This window comes from Pithys albifrons, chromosome 7, assembly GCF_047495875.1.
Source record: "Pithys albifrons albifrons isolate INPA30051 chromosome 7, PitAlb_v1, whole genome shotgun sequence".
Taxonomy (NCBI): domain Eukaryota; kingdom Metazoa; phylum Chordata; class Aves; order Passeriformes; family Thamnophilidae; genus Pithys; species Pithys albifrons.
In genome coordinates, this window is record NC_092464.1 from 46007690 (window position 1) to 46028389 (window position 20700).

Here is a 20700-nt window from a genome sequence, read left to right on the forward strand (position 1 = left end):
GTATCTGTTTTCCACCACGAGTTTCAGAAAAATGATGTATTTTTTTAATACGTACTTTTTCCCTGAGGCAGACACTGGCATGGAAAATTTTCTCTCAGGCCTTAATACTTTGTAGTTAATACTTTTTGTTTTAAACTAGGTCCTAGATTTGTAAAAGAGAGTGTATGTAACAAAAAGTTTTAACAAACTATATGCAATGCCATGTATACATTACAATGTACTAAGACATGGCCAAAGAGATGACTCTCCTGAACTGACAAACAAAGGTGGGCAGATACTAGAAGTGAGAGAGATTTTGTTACAAAAAACTCCCGTGGAAACAGTAGAGTTTTTCCTTGCAAGTTCAGCATGCTGCCGTTCTTTCATTTCCTCAGGTCTCAAAAAGCATACCCAAGAACAAAACCAGCAACCCTTCTTTTGTTTCTCTCAACTACATTAAGTGTTTAATACAGTCTGCTTGAAAGTAGATGTCAAGTTTTAATAGAATCTGAAATCCTTTTGATAAGACTAAAACACCTACCTTGCTTCTCAAGGTGAAAAAAACCTTGCTCAAAGGAAAGAGACAGGATTAATTTTGTTCTGTAATCCACACTCTAGCAAACCACACCACAGAACACTAAGCCTTTCCATTTAACTGAAAATCTCCCCCTTGTTACTTGGTAACATGAGAACATTCTTCCTCAAACCTACAGATGTCTCAAGAGATTTATTAATAAAACAGAGCATCACTGAAAGTGAGCTTTGTAATGTTCACACTACTCCCACAGGATATTTGCAGTTTGCTTTGATGAAACACATTTCAACCCTTCCAGAAATATGCAGCACTCAAGTGTGCACTCCTCTTTTCTTACTCATGATGCTACAGATATAGTACAAGAAGTCAAACACCTCCTTGGTTTTCAAGTACAAAAATAAACCCCTTGGAATTAAAAGGTAGGTAATTCTTGCCAAAGGGGATGCAGACTTCCCACTCCTTGCTTAAGATGTGACAACAGCTCTTATTACATGATCCCACACAGGTACTCATACAACTATAATGGTTAGGAACCCTGCATATGGCCTGGGACCCTACCAGCCACAGCCCCGTGTAAAAGGATGGCCCATGCATCAAAGAGCTCAGTGCCACAATAAACCACTCCCATTAAAAATAGATGCTGAACAAGCACCAACACAAACCTCAAAAAACCCTGGCAAATACTTCCTGTGATGTTTTTTCCCATTGCTGTGGGTGGATGAGTGTGTGTGTGTGTTCCCTAACTAGTGAAACAGAAGTCTGCAGCATATCCCCTTAAAGTTCTTCCACAAGAAGGAGGAAGTAAGAGCCAACCTTGGAGCTGCCTCACAGACTGCACACGGCATTTCAGCACTTCCCACTGGACAAACTCAAGCATCACTTGTGAAATACTTACTGTAAACAGTACAAAGTACTTCTGGTTATTCTCTCCTACGCAGTTATTGACCCATGGGCAGTGATGGTCCATTTTCCGAATACACCTCTTGCAAACACTGAAAGAATAAAGGTCTTTATTAATAGCACTTTTCACTCCAGGAACACAAGACATCACATGGCTCAGGGGGACAAAAAACTAAAGAAAAAAGAATCTATTTGTCATCGTATTTATATTTGTGGTTTGTTTACTTGCCTAAGTCTGTTCAAAATGAACCATACAACACCAAATCTCCACTGCAAAAACTGATGCTACATTATCAGTGGTTCTGTTAAAAATATGGTTTGAACAATACATTTGGGCAGACGGAAAAGATCTGTGATTTTTTTTTTAGTTTTAACCTATTTGATCTGTGAAAATGTCCACAAATTAAAAACAAACAGAAACCAGAAAGATATAAAAAGCATTAATGAATATTTTTCAGAGTTGCTAATAACAGACTAAGGTTTATTTACCAACATCTGCTAGTAGCAGGAACTTGCAAAAAGAAAATTAAGTAAGGCACTAGAAAAGATTCTTGACATCATGGTAAGCCACACACTAACATAGAACAGCTGTGGCAGTCAGTCAGGAAGACAGAACCACAATATACATTCAAGGTGAAATTAAGATGTTAAAGCACTTCACACAACCGGACTAATAAAATCAAAACTCAAATTCTTGCCAGCATGCAAACTGTGGCTAGAAGTCAAATAATTAAAACATCATTACTTTGTCTGAACATCATTCTCTTGCTTAGTCAGTAACTGCTTCAATTCATATAATAAAGGAAGTCTTTCTCTCTGCTGCTTTCTCATATGATAGGAGAGGAAAGGCAGTCTCCTGATACCACATTGCACAAACAAGCACAGAAATCAAATATGAAAAAAAAACCAACCCAAAGCAAATAAACAATAGACCCAGAAAGGAAACAGCCATTCCAGAACAATTCTGGCAGCCCTGAAACAGAAAGGATTGAGCACTCTGCTAACTTTTTCTTTTTATAACAAAAAGTATCTTGACCTTAATATAAACAATAAACTCCAACACCCAAACCCTGAAGTGAAACTCAAACAAAAACATAAACATGTTCTTATCAGCTCGTATGAATAAATAATAGAAAACCTCTCAGTCACAACAGCCTTTCACTCACTCTGTGGTGGGAGGGGGTAATCCCCAAGGATGCTTGCCATGCCTGAAAACAAACGAGTTGCTGTAACCCTGATCCTAAATGAAAGGGCAGGCACGCCTCAACCTCCCAGCATGGAGCCAGACCAGGAGCTGCTTCTCCTTAGGCAGGCCTGGGCACCCCATTACCTGCCAGCCCCATGTGCAGCAGAAAACAGCAAAAGCCTCACTTTGCTAGAACAAGCAGCTTGAAATTATTTTTGAGCTACATGGGGACTCAAATCAGCTGGCACAGTACAAACAATTTATCTTCCAGATAATATACTTCACATGACAAGTTTCAATCCACATTTTCTTTTTTTTAATAAAGGACCAGAGAAGGCAGGGCAGGTGGTGCAAAGGAGGAGGATGTCTCACTGTGTGCAATGTGCTCACACTTCCCCTGGGCTCTGAGGCAGGTGAGTACCCAAGCAACCCCTTCGACTGCTCCTAAGTCCTTGTTCCCCAGAGGGGCTACTGAAGCAGCCAAGCCACAGACGTGGAAGAGAGAGGCTGAGAGGTTTTATTCCATGTACATGTACCAAAAGCAATTGGATGACAGGCAGAATAGGAAACTAGCTGGTGGAAAAAGGAAACATAGAAACCATGACTGAAAACTACAGGCAGCAGGCCCATACTCAGACACTCTCCCCCCACTCAAACATCCAATTTCCAAAGGTTGGCAGGACTAATTTACCAGGCATAGGGGGACACACTAAATAGCACAGGAATCAAAAAACACCCTGGTCCTTTTGGCATACAGCTAGCAGTATCTCCTGCTGATGCATATGCACAAACTTGATGTGTTAAGGTCTAATAAATCTCCCTAGCTCATAAAAACACCATTTGACTGAAGATTCTCAACAGCATCAGTGCTCAGTGGATCAGTTTCCCAAATCTTAACGTCTAAAAACTTATCTTACAGCATAGAAAAAAGGACCCCAGTGAGGAGGTTTTGTGTTTAGCCAAAGTTGACTTCATTTACCTACACTGTGAGTCATCATCAAGACAGCATTTTAGATGTGAAGTTTCATTCATAATTGAAGAGCTGCCAGAGGGGATTTTACAGTAGCATTAATAAGTGATAGGCATTATCACATTGCTCCTGCTGAATAACCAACTCCTGATTTTGATTAGAATAAAGAACCAACAGAAAAGAAAAACATTTGCAAACTAAAGCTTTGGAAATAAATATGAAAAATGCAAACAGCAGAACAAGTTTGCTCAGCCCATTACCAGATATTCCCCTCCCCACAAGACCACTGCATGGACCAGCAGTGATCCTGGCACAAGCTCTCTTGCTATGTATTGGGTTTTGAGTAGGTAAGGAAGTGACACCAGTGCAAACTCATTAACTACTTACTGGAAAGCAGGTTCGCTTGCTTTAAAAGCAGAAGAGAATTTTAGGAAGTAGTTATTTTTTTGCTCACTGCTTTTAGTACTAAAAAGCTCACTACCAGTTACTCTCTTCCGGGAAGTTTATCCTACCAGAAAAAGAAAGGACATGACAGATCAGTGGGCATACTGATCTATCACACAGCACAACACAAAGTCACAGTACTCAATGAAAATGTGGAAGTCTGAACCCTTAAAAAATACAGACAGTTACCTGTACTTTAGTTTTAACTTAAATATCACTTCTAAATAGAACACACAGTGAGACAAATGGGTTTGTGAATAAAAACAAAAATGGAAAAGACACTGACACTTTGAGAGACACTACATTACATAGATTTCTATGCACTCTGGTATATTATGTCTCTTTTTAAGTCATGTTTACATGAAAATTTATGGAATGCCAATTACAAGGCTGGAGCCAAGGCAGCACTCATTTTAAGAAATGGCCCCAGCCTCCTATAGATGAAGATTTGCCAGAAAAGGCCTGAGATTTTTTCAGAGACACTGAAACATATCTGGCACTATTGGCAACAGAATTTGGATGCCAATCTCTCAATTTACCCACTCCAGTCTCAGACTCCAGAAACAATTTAGAGATCAAGGCACGCTGGTGAATAACTCTTGAGGTCTTGATAATACACCCATCTTCAGAAAAGACTTTACCTGCAGTGATGTGCTCTGTCAGGTTTGATGCTACAACACTTTGGGCACTTGTAAACCACTTGGCCTGGCTTTAGCTGCAAACTCTCAATGAACTCTTTTGTGGCATTACCTTTGGGTACAGCACCCTGCAGAAAAAAAAAAACAACCAGAAGATTAACCTGTGGACATTACAACTGCTAAGAACAACAGGATGACTTAAAACTATGAGAGGGGAGGGACAAGAAAGAAATAAAAACTTCCCTAAGGTCAACAGAGTTGCAAGAAGACTCAGAAAAGAAATTAAGGTATGGTTCTGAAATATGGGACCACATACTTAAACATCATTTTGGTGGGGTTTTTTGGGTTTTTGCAAACATCACTAAATCCTCACTTAAGCAATCAGTCTCTTGAAATCCTATAGTAACCTCTAAATATTTAAGAATCCTCTTTTCATAACAGCAAATTTCTCTTGCCTGTGTTTCATATCACAAACTGGAAACAGCAAATGTTTTCATGTTTTATTCCAGTACAAGCAGCTACTTCCTCAAGTATCATTGTGTACACTAAGGATTACTGGTAAACACTTCATGTATTTATAGTTAGGCTTTCAGTGTGTATTTGTTATTTAAATTAGGGTCTAACATTCAAACAGTGAACACTAAGAATCCTCCCACCTGAATAACACTAGATAAAACATTCTAAGCTGTGTAATTTCCACTTTAAAACAAATCTTGAAATATGTAACATATTGCTGCTGCAGGAGCCCAAGTTCATGAGTTTCTGTTCTTTACAGGGGCATAAATATGCTCAAAAAAACTGTATCAAAGAAATTTTCTCCCCTCGAAAAAAAGTTCTGAAACATGCTGTACAAAATCACTGCTGGTACATTGGTACAATTCACCTCTGTGAATTTAAGGCTTTTTTTTTAAATAAAAGCACAGATGTAGTACTTTGATAGATTTCTGATGGAACAGTCTCTTTTTAACACATCTACATGACCTCGTAACACCAATAAACACGAATGATATACATCAGTGAGAGAAGTGCACATTAAACCAGTATTATAAGGCTTTCTTGAGCAATATTTGGGGTTCTTTGCACAAAAACTCCCAACAGGCCTGGCCAATTTAAAAATTACCAAAACCTACTTCCAGAAAATACTGCAACTCATATTCTCTCTCTTCAGTACTCAGCAAAGCTCAAAACATTACAAATGTTTTGGCAAGAATCCACAGGAAGCAGTTCCTGAAATGCAAGACACACTATCCAGTCCGAAGAACTCCGGTGTTCATTTATTTATAGTAAGAATTTTGTTTGTTTGCCTCAGCAGTGCTTTCTGGTTTGTTCTGATCCTAGACATGCCTCTGGTTCCCCCTGTCCTGGCAGCTTCCTTAATCCCTGACTCACACTGTCTGCCAGATGTTGCTGCATCCTTTCTCTGTATCTCCCCTCCTGCACTTTATTTAGCTGAACCCCTCATTAAAGAAATTAAACAAAATCCCACTGGCTCTTGCCATCCATACACATAAATCCCACCTCCCACTAGGAATTAACATATCTTTTCCCAATTACTCTCAATAGAAATAGTATCTGCTTCTCCAATGCTGCTTGCCCAGCCTGGCTTCAAAATACAGCTTTTGTTTCAGAAGAGTTTCTAGTAACTGCAAAATAATTCCAGCAACTTGAAGGTCCCTAGGCATAAAAGCCACATAAAATACAATAATTAACAACAACTACCCTTAGGATACAAACCATCTAACAAACTGCTGCAACCCTCTATTCCCCAGTCCAATGACCAGAAGTTTCAGAGCCTAAACTACTGCTTACAGTTCTGCCCAGCAGCAATTCAACAGTCTTAGCCACAAATTGTGACATTACACCAAATCAAGCCATTTCTGCAGTGCTGTGACTTCTGGAAGAGCTGGAACTTAAGCAACAAAGATTGTACTAAAGTATTAATGGCACCAAACAAGGTTTCAAAAGTAGGAAGGGAAATTTGGAAGGAACAGAACAACAAAGGTATGCCACCACTCCCAACAGCAACAACACCACTCGTGAGGAAGGGGGCATGAGAAGTCTAAGCCTGTCTGTCCTTGCACTGACTAATGGAGAGGGGTTTTTGAATTGAATCTACTATCCAGAGGTTATTAAAAAAAATAAACCATCACAGGCCACTCAGAATTAGCCTCCTGCTGCTAAACTGTATCTTCTCACCAGCTGAAAGACAACAAAGCAGCAGATCAGATCTCTCAAAGCAATGCCCTATGGATACATACAAGGGGATCTTACAACTCCGGTGCTTCCCAACTTGCCTAAGAACTGTCAGCTCTTAGCATGCTTACACAGTATTTATTTCAGCATTGTCCAATACACTCAACAACATCAGTAGAACGAGAGATGGTAACATGGCTTTTCAAAACAACACATGTTCTGGTCCATTCTGCTGAAGCAATACTTGCCAAGGCAGACAACCAAAACCAGCTTTTCCAGCTCTCCTATTTGTCAAGACACGACAAGCCACAAACACAGGATCTGCCACTGGGGAGAAAACAGTGCCAGAGAGAAACACTCACTTTCCCAGTGCAAAAAGAGTCACTCCTCACACACTGGGAGTCTAAATCTGAGTCCTTGACTTTGCTCCTGACTTGAGTGGGATGAAAAATTAGCATACCACATCAGCAGTCTCACTCAGCAGGCTGACACACAGAAGATTATTTAAATCTGCCACTCACTCAGCAAGTGAGTTACCCAACATCTAGCAGACAAAACACCGCCTCTTTCTTTCCGAGACACACAGAGAGAGGTATACTTACTGGATCTGTCAGCATAGCACGAAAATGTGAAGCCAAAGCGAGGAAAGCCAAGGTGTTGAACAGGGTGCCATTGATGACACTATAAACATAATCTCTCGATGGAATTAGCATGACAAGAAGGACTACAAAGTCGGCATAGAACACCAGCATCCAGGTAACGACAGCACATGCAATACCACAGCCATCTCGAATAAACCACATTGTTCCCAGGGAAGCGCGGCTAGGAGGTGGAACACACTTTTCCGGCTGGAGGTATTCAGGTGTCCTTTCAATATCTCTGAAGCGGTGGACTGGAGTAATCATCATAGGCTATTATGTCCATACTTGCATCTGAAAGAGAGTCAGAAACAGTGATCACTGCTCTGCAGGACATGCAGACCTCTGTTCGTGTAATGGCACAGCATCACGTGGGAAATTCAAAACTGCAGAAAGTGAATTGAGAAAGGAAAAAAGGTAAATAAATGAAACACAAAATAATGGATTTGGAAACCACACTCCTGCACTTATCGGAATACTTCTTACTCAGAAGACTCTCTTAAGTGCTTTTGTGATGTGCTTAATCACACATTAGGTCCACCTGTGTGCACCACCTCCCGCTGTGGAAAGGCAAGAAGCCTTTTAATCAAGAAAAAGTCATCAGGTAGGAGCCACCAGGAGCTGCCACAACAGGAACTGAAGCAAGAACTGGGCACTGCCATGTGAGGAAAAAAGGAAAGACCTAGCACAGCTGGCAGGGTCTCTTCTTGATGCCTCAGACCTTGGGAAGGGTCTCTCCTACAGACAGTAGAAAACTGAGCAAGGGGAAAATGTGGGATCACAAACCAAAAGTTTCTTTCCCTTAGCCATCGACTCACAGCTTTGGTGTAAAACCGCAAAATCAAACCACTGTAAAATTAGATTTGCAGGAACTGATTAAGAAGCAACTCAGGCAAAGATCTTGACAGGAACTTCTAGTCCTGGCTGGAGTATGCTCTCCCCCAGCTATAGCTGTCTCCTGCTCTCACCTTCTCCTTTGGCATTACAACCCTTGGAAGTTTTTGCCACCACTCTCCCACCACCTTTGCTCCATCCCTCAATGGCATTTGTTTTGCCTGCCCTTTAGCACTTCTACTCAACTCCATTCCAGTGTAGTAAGAGCACTAACATTGACATTGCCCTGTCCTCTCCTCTCCACCTCTGCAGAGACCTTACCTATCCAGAGGTTAAGGTTCATCTTGGAGCCAGAAACTGTCATACTCCAGGAATGTGCGGCGCTTACTGTAGTTTCAATGTAACTCCCACCAAACAGAGGCATTTGAGAAAAGACAGAAGGTGCTCATAAGTCTCTGGCAAGGGATCAATCCACTTGCACTGTGAATGTGCACCACTCAATGTCAGACCACACCTGGAATGCTACACTTCGAAAGTGGCTCTTCACACACCCAGCAGCTTCTTCCAAAGACACTTGTGCATGGAGTATTTGCACGGTGCTCTAAGTGGTCAAAAACACTACAGCCTCCACTGACCCACCTTCTGCAAAGATGGCTACAGTAATTTTACTACCAAATACACTGAATTGCATATACCTGAACTGACCAGCCTCTCACAGCTTTTCAGAAAAGAGCATGCATTATGCCATTTTAATTCAGAGAAACAATGTTCACCATTAATTATGCTATCTGCCAAGAAAGTTCATACTGAAGCTATTTCTGTGCTTGTTTAAAAAGTTACACTGTTGCCTACATGAAGTGGAGAGATTTTACAGAAAACATAGTGTGAGAATTGCAGAAGTACCTAGGACGTTAAACTTCTCTCCAAATTTTATGGCTAAGTTCCGTCAAGTACAAGTAGAAAGCTCTGTCCTTGCAGACCAAAACAGAGGTGTTACTGCCCCTACATAGACAGCAAAGAAGACAATAGTTTTTTAGTTCTTATTTCAAGAAGACAAAATTCCTAAGAGCACAATTAGTCTTTTAAGGCCAAAGATTAAGGTTATTAATGAGCAGGATGATTAATTACATTCAAAGCAGAGAAGTGATGAGCTCAGTGCACCTTAGTGTGAGTGACACAGGAGAGAGGTGACTGGAACTGCTGCTGCCACAGAGAGAGGCAAGAGCCAGCAGCACAAAGTTTCCTGGTGCACAGAAGCAGATGAACTGCACCATTTACAGTATTTGTTTTCTAACATAACTGGTATATATAAACTAGGAGAATTAGGTATTTTCTTATCTTTCTGCTTTAAGCATTTTGCACGCTGCCAAGCAGGTTTAAGACAGTTTACGAATCTGAGGAAAGTCACATGGATTATCACACTGACCAGAAAAATCAAGATAAAAATGTCCTTGTGAGCACGTAATTTACTCTACCGAGAAAAAAAACCCACAACAAAAAGCCTTCTCCTCATTCACAAAATTCACATACATTGTAATTACTCTGTATTTTAACCACAGCTATAATTTAGGCTCATGACTCCCAATACTTAGGAACACAAGCTATATAATTTTCATAAATAGTGATTACTTGAACAATCTGGTGGTCTAAGTTCAGATAAATCTATACCTACTGGTAAATCCACACCTTTCTTCAGTTTTTCACAATTTCTGTAAGGACAGTTATGTACTCATACATTCACACAGACTTACCAAGTATTTCTAAGAGTCAGTCCTTGCCCTCCCCCAAGGAAACAGGTTAACCTTCACTGCATTACTTAATAATCTTATTAAAATTATTATGCTGGTTTGTCAGCTCAAAATAAGGCTGACATAATTAAAGACTCATGCCTGACAACAATGTTTAGTTGACAGTAACATCATATTGCATTATAAAATGAGAAAGGGAACAATAATTTTGGTCTTTGATTTTCAACCTGAGGTCTTACACTTACACATCAGGAGCAGTAACATGCTGGGATAGTCCTGAACACAGACTTTCCAGATTTTTTTCCTAGACTCTGAGGTCTTTTTTATTTTTTCCCTGAGGTTTTGTTTCCCAAAGCAAAGGAATGAAACAGTCACAGGAAAAGCAAACTCCTATTTAACAGAGGAATTAGTTTAACAAGTCATCTTAAGGTCAGTATTAGCAAAGACTGACTGAAAGTTAAACAAATACGTGGTGATTAAAACTGTGGGTTTAGACCTGAACAGAACACTTCAACAGGGAAATAAAAATTAATCTCCCTTGCAAGTGCAGGAAGTGGTTTCACTCCAATAAAAGTTCTACAGCTCTGTCCAAAATATTATTGAGCTAAACTGGGGGAAAAAGAGAAGAAAAACATACAGCAGTTTAACCTATAGCTGGAAGGAGCCTCGAGGCACCTCAGTCTGAAAGTCTGGAGACTCATTTTTGCAGTGCAGAGTTATGAGACAGAGCACAGGCTTCCAATTTGTTATTTAATGTACTTTGCTATTTAATGCTTGGTTTAGAGGCATCATTAGACGACAAAATGAAAAAACAGCAATAGGTACATAAGCACCATACATTATTTGAGAAACACGTGTGGTTTAGTGTTCATTATCTTAAAAGTCAATCTATAGGAGCTTAAAGTCTCAGCTTCTCTCTGACATGGCCTGGTTAGTGGGTTTTTTCATACCTTGTTCTTACATACACAAACATCTGCTTTTGTTTATGTTGTCCAACTTCCTATTTTCATATAAATAATATACAACAACAAAAATATTGTAGGGGGGAGGAAACAGTAACTTGCCCTAACTGGTTTGCCCTTCAACCATGCTGCACATGAACTTAATTTATAACACAGATGGAATATGTCAGTCCCGCCTGCTCTGGAGCAAACAATATGTAAACAATGTAGGCAAAGGGCTTAAGGGCTTAATCTTGGTGTCAGGCTACAAGGGAGGCCACGAGGTAAGTGTGAGATACAATGGCAACACACACATCAGTTCAGCTTAATGACATGACAGAGAAAAGACTGGTTCTTTTCTTTTTATCTGGAAGGCATTTGGCGTTACAGGAACAACTGAAAAACATGTAATATACAAATCAGAAATATAAACAAAACAAATTAAAATCCACTTCCTGCTTTAATAAACACTTAAAATGCACTATTACACCCTATATAAATTAAGTAACTGTTTTTCAACCTGCCATAAGCCATGTCCAAAAAAGTTTGTTTTTAATGGCCTGTGACTGCCAAAGAATGTGCTAAGAATGAACAAACAAACGACGTGAATCTTAACTCAAGAAGTACCTGAAAGTTACCTGAGGTTCTGATGTAAAACTTACACCAAGCTTAAAACCAACATCATGGTCAACCTGCTGATTTTCATACAATTACTCATGCTAGTAAAGCACATGGATATGACTTGCAAAACTACACTATTACTGTGTACATTGCAACCATTTCCTCTATTACAAGTCCATTAACACTGAACTCTGGGAAGAGGTTACATTTTCATTGTGTCACATGAACTAAGTGAATTTCAAGTTTAGCCAATTACAGGAAAACAGTTCTGGGAGATAAAAAAAAAAAAAAAGAGACACAAGGGCAGATCACTGACTTTTTTTAGGTACCCAGTTTGCTTTTTCCTATACTTTAAAGAGCGTGCTCCAAACAGCTTTTACGACACACTGAGTATCTTGAGAGCTGACAAACAACACTACAGTTAACTTTTTATCATCATCAAAAGGAAGCAAAACCTAACTAGTCATACTATATTCATGACAGCTAAAGTAGGCAATCTAGATCCACAGGACAGGATGTCCCTTTAAATAAAACCAACAAACTCAGATACAGAAACTGCAAGAGTTTCTTTTTATTTCATTTTCCTGTACATAAAACTGCATTGATTAAAACACTGCATATTTAATCTTCCTTTGTAACAGGCATGAGAGACAGTGTGCTTTCCAACAGGATATTTACCTATGCCTCCCCCTCCTGTCACACCTCCATACAGCTGAAATCTAACAACAAGCTTACCAAAACCTGTCAAAGCAAGTTCTAGCAGGGATAATAACAAATATATTTTTTCTAATGGCTCCTGCAAGGCCTAAAAATCTTTATCTGATCAGCAGGAGTGGAATGAAACAGCCCAGCTATGCTGAGAATTTTCAGCAGTCTCCTGCAGATTCATCCAGATATCCATCAGCATGGCAGTTTCCAACCTCTGGTTTACAAAACTCTGGAGGGTCAACGACACATTTCTAACAGGTCTATGAAAGGCAGCTAAAAAAAGCAAGCCTATTATTAGCAGGCTTAAATTTGCTATAGAGAGCTGCACCTCCATTGGAATATATTCAGGACTCCACACATGGTTAAAAAAAGCCCCAAACACACAATGAACAAAACAAACCCGACCCCAACTGGAAAGCCCAAACATATAAAAACCTAATCTTGGGTTAAAATGGCAAAAGCACTAGGGAAGGACTGGGCACAGAAGTCAACACTGTGCTTACAGGACACCGATGACTCAGATCAAATGATCACAGGGCAAAGTCAGTGCTGCCAGCCCTGCTCCAGACACCCAGGAGCAAGTAACAGGACTGTGCCTACCACAGACACTTTTTCATTTTCCTCTTGAAAATTCAGGCTACATTAAGGTGTGTAGTTACTGCCTAAGTACTACACTTCCAGCTACGCATTTGCTTTTAGCAGGAGGTGCACAAACATCTCAAGATTGCCCTGAAACCTTTGGCTCCTGAAGTCATGCAATTTCAACATTCTGAGTTCCCACACTGAAGAAAAATGGCATCAAGAAATCACAATGTCAATTACACTCAATCCACCAAAATAATCTTAAAAAATTACAAGGCTTAAAATAAATTTGTTTCCTGAGGGTAAACACACAGGTTTGGATTACCTCCCTTGAAAAAGGGGAAAGGAAAGCACATAAAACCAGATGGTAAGCCTTTCATAACATTTTTCTATACATGAAGGGAGTAAGAGGCTGTATGACAATGCCTTATAGTCATAGTTTAGAAAACTTTATATCATTAACTATTTTGATGAATCCTAACTTACTATTTTCTATTTGTAATTTATCTCTTATTTTGAAGAGCCCATGAGTGAACAAGACCTTAGTAAAAACGGATCACACTAAAATCATGCTTTCATTATTTTTATTAGAAACATCTTATTAGAAGGGAAGATTTAATTGAAGCCATGCGCTTCTGAAGAACACATTTGAATAGAAGTATGAATACGTCAAGGGAACGTCTCCCTAAGGAGACCAAGGGGAGGGAGAAATTACCTCAAAGATGTTTATTGGATGTAGAAACTCTATCCTGAGGGCCTGGATCGGGCTGAGAGTGACAGACTCAAGAGGGATGCAGCCACATAGGGCACAAACCCCTAATTTACGTCAGTGTAGACTAGAAGCAATCTGAGCAGAGCCAGAGGAACTGCATTAGTAGAACTGTAAGGAAAATAAGGCCATGTTTTCTCAATCACAAACGTGGGGGTTCCCTGTCCTGGTGGCTGTGGCATGCAAGCTCTCAGGGCAGACAGTAACAGCTCCTGGTTAATGTCTGTATTATTTAATTAATAGATATATACTGTACAAATAAAATACAATGCAATAAAGACTGACCTAAGAATCCAAGTTATCTGGTAAGAGACTGCACCCCCACCTAAAAGGCCTGTCTGCTGCCAGCCTGAGCAAAGGAGAGCAAAGACAATGTAGTTACTGTCCAAGGTACAAAAACACTGGACCACTATGGATGAGTGACAAAATTGGGGCAACATCTAGGAACAGGACACAAATCACAGGGGCAACAGAGACTGAGGTCAGACTTGGATCTGACTTAGTCTGATCACAAAGTTGGTGATCTTAATAAGCTTTTGATCAGAGACGGGAGGTACTTTTTAATACTGTCATTAAGGATAAACCCTTACAAAATAACATAACTTTTTAACTATCAGAGCTGCAAGGGGAACAGAGAAATTCTGTCACTTCAATCTTGCAGTTTTCCAATAAGACTAAATACACACAAGCTACTTAAACTATATCAAAACAGAAATATTAATCCTGAACATACAAACACAAGCCATCTTTGTTGCATTGCCACCTATCTGGAGTTAAACATCAGAAAGAAAGAGCAATCTTGCAGGAGGGACTGCACTGGGAAACAGAAAACAACAGATGGGGATGTCATGCCTTCCCCCAGCACTGCAGTTATCCTGAATACACAGCCTGATGAGAGACAAAACAGGAGAAGCTGCCCTGGTCTTCTAGACAGCTTTGCAATTTTGATGCTGATTCAAGACTTAAAACAGCAAGGGAATTCAAATACTCAATTTCTCCTGTATCAACCTTTTTTTAAAAAAAAGTCAAAACTTAAAGAGGAAGGTTTATCTATACAACCGGTATTATTTTTAGCTCTGTTTTAAAAGCTACAAAACTTTCATGGCATAAGGAATATATTTTACAGAGCAGAAGAGTTGCAGTGTTAAGGTTTTAATCATAATAAGAAGCTGGCAGAACACTCTAGTCTAAAAAAATATTCCAAATATTATATTTCAAGGCAGAAAGAGCCCTTACAACTATCAGACATACATTTTTACTCAAGATGGTCTAACAAAGCATTTGGCTCTCACCTGCTTCTGCTACAGCCCAGCCTTCACAAACATGTCACTCAGTCTCTCTGATTTTATTCCCCCAGCTGTAGTTAGTTCTTCTTCCTTACCACATTAGGAGCAGGTAAGATACAGGTATGAAGGCTGTAAGGCATTTAGATTTTAAATCTAAATACTACACCTAAGCAGATACCTAAACCAAATACAGAAAATACACAAGGCATACATTAAAATAGCACAATAGTAACACAGGGACCAAAAAATTACCATCTCTATCCTGGAAAGGCCTGAAGTTAAAATCAGGACTAGAAGAAGCCTATGCTGCTGCATCAGAGAACTGGAAAAACCTGTAGCTGCTGTATGTTAAAGCTTTTGAAATGTTGAAATGTTGAGTTGGCAAACTAAGCATTTCTTGTTTTGCTCACTGTTGCATTAGCAAGCACAAGGGATCCCTCCCTCCATAAAAAATATAATTTCTGTGTCTAAACCTTGATTTTTTTATCCTTTGAAATACTGAGAGTTCAAGCCCAGACCAAGTACAATATATAATACACTGCTTATCTATTGTATTGGACCTCAGTAATTCAAGTAGTCATTGCAAAGGACAAAGATGTATATCACATTACTATCTTTCTTTACCACCTGCTATAGCCCTCTTTGTATCTATGATGTGGCACTACTGCCTTTCCACTGGGCCTGCATATGTATTTTTTAATTTTTTTAATAGCATAATACTTTACACTACCTTTATTCATGCCTATTGTTTCAGCTCGAGCCCATTTGTTTTAACCTCTGTATGCTGCACCACGTTTAAGATTGGTCACCCCTGTCAGTTCTGCATTACTGCAAAACTCACAGCTGAACTTCACAAACACCAGCCCAGCAGCAAAATAATCAACAAGGGCCCTGCATTTCCTCTCATTCAACATTCTTCTGTTGTCCAAGGGTATGAACAGTCAGTTTTCTGTGTCTTTGTTTTACTTGCTCCTGGAAGAGTGTTTCCCAACGTTTTTCTAGGTGAACTCTGCTGCTGTAGCCTTCCCTCTTATTTCCATACCTTCCCATCCCTATCCTGTTCTTTTTTTGCCCCGCCTCTTCTTGCATTCCTACTCCTTCTGCCTTAACAGCACCAGTTCCACATGGTCACCCTGTAACCTGGTGGGGCAGTGACGTGAGACTATAAGCCCAGACAAATCTGTCACTTGAGTCTCCAGAAGCACTTCCAAGTCCCCCCCATCCTGGGGACACAGCCGGGAGCAGGTGACAGGAGCTAACATGCCAGTGCTCCTGTAAGAGGCAGTACCTGGCTGCACCTTGCCTGGCACACCTTGCACCTCACTGGTGGGGAATTGCTGCTGTGTGGGGAGGTCTCTGGCACCCACAGCCTGCAGAGACAAGCTGGCTCGCTCTTTCGGGCTCCCTCTCAAAAGGACAGTGTGTAAAGTGTTACTGGCAGACTTGCTGCACTGCAGTTCCAGTCAAGTTAAGAGCTATCCTTTTTTCTTATTATCTGCACAACCCAGGAAACATGCAGCTCTAATTAGGAAAGCTTTAACTTTTCATTTTCTCTAACACAACCTTAAGCTTCAGATTAGTTGCATGCAGAAGTCAAATATGATGTTCCAGGTACAATCATTCACATTCAGTTTTCTTCAACCAGCTAAGCACAGGACAGGGAAAATAAAAACTGACAACACACTATTCTACCATGTCATATTTTACATTACCTGCTGCCTTCTGTCAGGAAGGCAGAATAACTGTATACCAGAATACTGCCCTAAGAGAAAGGTCATGTCTACACTGCAGAGGGACCAGAGAAAAGTGTAAGCTCAGCCAACTAACATCTGCAGAGACTGGCTGAGCTACAGCCAAGCCATTTTCAGACTGACACCACTGTAGGTGCCAATCTAGTCTCCTCTACAGAAGAGATGCACTGTTACAGATGTATGGGAAATGACTGCACAATAAAGCTTCACTGCTCCATGAGTAAGTTTTCCTGAAATAATGCAACACATGGGTTTAAACTGCATTGACTGTGCAACACTGTTCTGATGGGAGATGCACAGCAATCCATCCATAGAGAAAAGTGAATTCATATTAGATAAGAAAAAGACATTCACCAAAGCTGAGCTACCATTGCCCAGGATACACGCACACTGCTGAAGACTATGAGTTGTTCCCCTTTGCTAACACAAGGGGAACTGCCCAGAAAAGACACATAAGTACTTGGGCACAGCAGACCTTCATCTGCTGAGGAATTAAGGATTCATCTTCTTGCAACCTGTTTCCAATACTTGGATTAAATTACGTGTGTGTATTTTTGTCTACTACTAAACAAGCAATTTCAAACTGAAACACACACCCTTGTCTGTAATTATGCCACCTAAAATGAAAAGGAAGCAGAAACATACACAAAAATACCCAGCAGGTATTAAATGTCGCAACAAATACTTTGGCCTTTAGGCAGACCTTATATTTGCCCTTTTACAACTGCACAGAGTTTCTGGGTCGCATCTTCTAAATCACAGTGAGCTTTCAGTCAGACACAACTTCCTACCACCAGCAGCTCCCGCTGGCATGACAAACACTATTGCATCAGTGAGACAGCACCAAGAGCTACACTGACAGAGTCATAGTGTTTGAAGGACTGGCTCTTTATTGCACAGGAAGGCTGCATCTTTAAAGACATATGGATGGCATGGCTCCTCTTATGATGACTCTTATCTCCAAAACGCCTGTAACTGCACAAAAGACTTATTGGTTGCTTTCATTATGCAAAGAAAAACATGGTATTCACTAATGCCTTGCTATCTACTCCACCAGACACCCAATGCAGTCACTCATTACAACCTGCCAGACCCTTCCTTCTCAGTGATTCCATTGCATCAGACCATCCAAATTTGTGTTCCTTTCTTACAGATCTGACATCATACACCTTTGCCATGTCAGAAATCTGGCACACAATTACTCTTTGGAACACTGAAAAACACAGTATATCTTTTCTAAACCAGGATCAAAGGAAAGAAACCGAGTTTTGGTGTCCATCCTGCATCCCTCCATGGCACACAGACAGCAGGGGAGCCCATCAGGAATCAGACTGCTGCCTCCTCCTCCCCAAGGCCTGTTTTCTTGATCGTTTCCTTGAAGACTGAATGATCCATCATGAACTCTGGGTTGAACTACTCCAGTAATACTGCTGATCTAACCCAGTCTGGATTGCTTCCTACTGCCATGTAACTCACCATCCATTTCAACTAAACCCACAACAGTACAGTGCCATGGTTCCTACAAGGATTACTCCCGATGCCGAGGTCGCCAGTGGCCGATGGTCCCCGCAGACAGGTGCGGTCACACGCCGGGTGACCACGGCCACCCCCAAAGCGATGGGTCAGCTCCTGCCGCTGTCCAGCCGCTCGCTGATGGACACGTCCCATCGCTCCAATCCATTAACAGCTCACAGCAACTCGACGAAATCGCTGGAGGCTCCTAGTTTGAATTTCCTGCCGAGGGGACTCAACGCTGCTCCGAAGGGCCGCGGAGCAGACCTAAACCATGCATTCAGCCTGGTATTATTTTAAAGCCCAGCGCTGGACGGCGGCGAGGGGACTGCAGGAGCCTACCGAGCCAAAGCTCCTGGAGCCGCCGCTGCGGGACAGGACCCGGCGCCAGCCCGTGCCCGGGGCCCGCGGGGGATGCGGGGCAGCGCTCGGCCCTGGGCGGGCCATTCCCGAGAGCCGCACGGACACCGGGACAGCGGCAGGGCCGGCAGCGGCTGCTGGCGCGGCGCAGGCGGCGGCGGGGTGGCCGCGCCGCTCCGCTCCGGCGGCCCGCTCCGCATCCCGGCTCCAGCTCCCCTTCCCGGCTCTCGCTCTCCTTCCCGGCTCCCGTTCCCGCTCCTGGCTCCGGCTCTCGCTCCCCTTCCCGGTTCCCCTTCCCGGCTCCCGTCCCCGGCTCCTGGCTCCGGCTCTGGCTCCCGCCCCATACACCCGCCCCGCGCTGACAGTCGCACCCACCTACCCCACTGGCCGCCGCCGCCGCGGGTCCGGCGCGCCCGCCGCCTCCCCCGCGCCGGCAGCGGCACGGCCCGGCACGGCAGCGGCACAGCACGGCACGGCAGCGGCACAGCACGGCGCGGCACGGCACCCCGCCTTCCGCCGCCCGCCCCTAACGCGGGCCCGGCGAGGAAGGAGGTGGAGCGGCCGCCGGGAGGAACCAGGAAGTGAACGGAGGGAGGCAGCGCATCCCCGGCCCGGCCCACGGGCACCGGCACCGGCACCGGCACCGGGCGCCGCCTCTGCCGTGGCCGCGATTGCGTCCTGGGCGTGCTAGAAATGCGGGTTCTGGGAGGGGGAAAACTCCACCAGTTTTGTTTTTATATGGGAGCAGATGGTTGTGTCTCGCTGCGCACCTCTGAGCCCCAGGCAGGTCCAGGTTGGGTTTGGTTTGCAGGTGTACAAAGTCCTTCGGGACTCACCAAGGAGTGGGAGAGGAACCGAAAGCAGCGATGACTGAGGGACTCTCTAATGGGAAAAGGCTGAGCGAGTTGAGCCCGTTCGCCCCGAGAAGAGACGAGTGAAAGGCGACCTCATTGATGTGCCTAAGTTTCTAAAAGGAAGGTGCCAAGAGGATGGAGCCAGGCTGTTCTCGATAGTGCCAACCAATAGGACAAGAGGCAAAGGGCAGAGACTGATGCACAGCAAATTCCACCTGAATATGGGGAAGAACTTCTTTACTGTGGGAGTGATCATGCACTGGAACAGACTGCCCAGCGAGGCTGTGGAGTCTCCCTCACTGGAGATATTCACGAACTGTCTGGACACAATCCTGTGCCATGAGCTCTGGGATGGCCCTGCTTAAGTAGGGAGGTTGGACCAGATGTGACCCACAGTGGTCGCTTCCAACCTTCTCTTTTCGGAGATTCTGAGACGGATTGTACTGCTGCAGGGGTGATGTTTGGAGCCAGAGCAGGGGCTGAGTTTGCTTGGCACTCTCCACACTGCTTCCAGCATTTGCGGCCTCACCAGACATTAATCACACGGTGTGAATCTTCACATTCCAGGGGCACCCCTCAGGCTGGCTTTATTTTGGCCAATGCATGTAATTCATTTACCATGATAAGATTAAAGACATTGCTTTGCCTTTGTTAAAAAAAAGCCAATCAAAAAAACCCAAGAAACAGCTGGCATCCTTTTTTGTCTGATAACCACTGCTTTGTGCTGGTACTTGAATGCCCTCAGAAGTGCTTTTTAGAGCAAGAGGATGTCTTCTGCCCTCCCTGAGGAAAACCAGCCAAGCCTGGGCTCCTCCAGCATTTGGAAAATTGCTGTCTGCATGTGAACAAGATTTGCTAGCTGAGTCTCTGGACTATGCAAGTATTCAACTAACATTAGGTAAACTCCAGTCTTGGATGGCAGAGGGGAAAAAAATCTAAGAATCACCCTTTCCTTGCAATTGGAACTGTGAGCTGCTCTGGGCTAAGCCATGAGACAGGCAGGACTGGGAGACTATCATCTCCCTGTGCTCTCAGTGAAAAGCATTGGGTGCATCTGCATTAACACTGTGTTTCAGATCGAGAATTCACATTTACAAGGGAGTTTCTGATTTCTTCTTGCTTGTTTCACACTGTGGAATGTGAGGACACAAGTATCACACTGGGTCAAACAAGGGTCCATCTGTGATGGACAGCAACACTGGCAGATGCTATTTAGAGAACATACAAACCAGGTCCCTTCCATGCATGGGC

The 20700-nt window shown here is 42.6% G+C and overlaps 1 protein-coding gene across 4 annotated transcripts in view; it reads right to left on the reverse strand.

Moving 5' to 3' along the window:
• The window catches only part of ZDHHC3 (zinc finger DHHC-type palmitoyltransferase 3), a 34369-nt gene extending 15187 nt beyond the window's left edge, over window positions 1–19182 (reverse strand). The window contains exons 1-4 of one of the 4 annotated variants that reach the window (XM_071561359.1): window positions 18971–19182; window positions 7448–7777; window positions 4656–4780; window positions 1410–1506 (exon numbers count right to left, since the gene is read on the reverse strand). In XM_071561359.1, the coding sequence (XP_071417460.1) occupies window positions 1410–1506; window positions 4656–4780; window positions 7448–7753 (528 nt within the window). In that variant the 5' untranslated portion in view covers window positions 7754–7777; window positions 18971–19182. Of the gene's footprint in view, window positions 1–1409; window positions 1507–4655; window positions 4781–7447; window positions 7778–15224; window positions 15298–18970 lie in introns of those variants that run through there. The other 3 variants (XM_071561358.1, XM_071561360.1, XM_071561361.1) reach the window with 3 other exon arrangements.
• Window positions 19183–20700: the final 1518 nt, after the last annotated feature.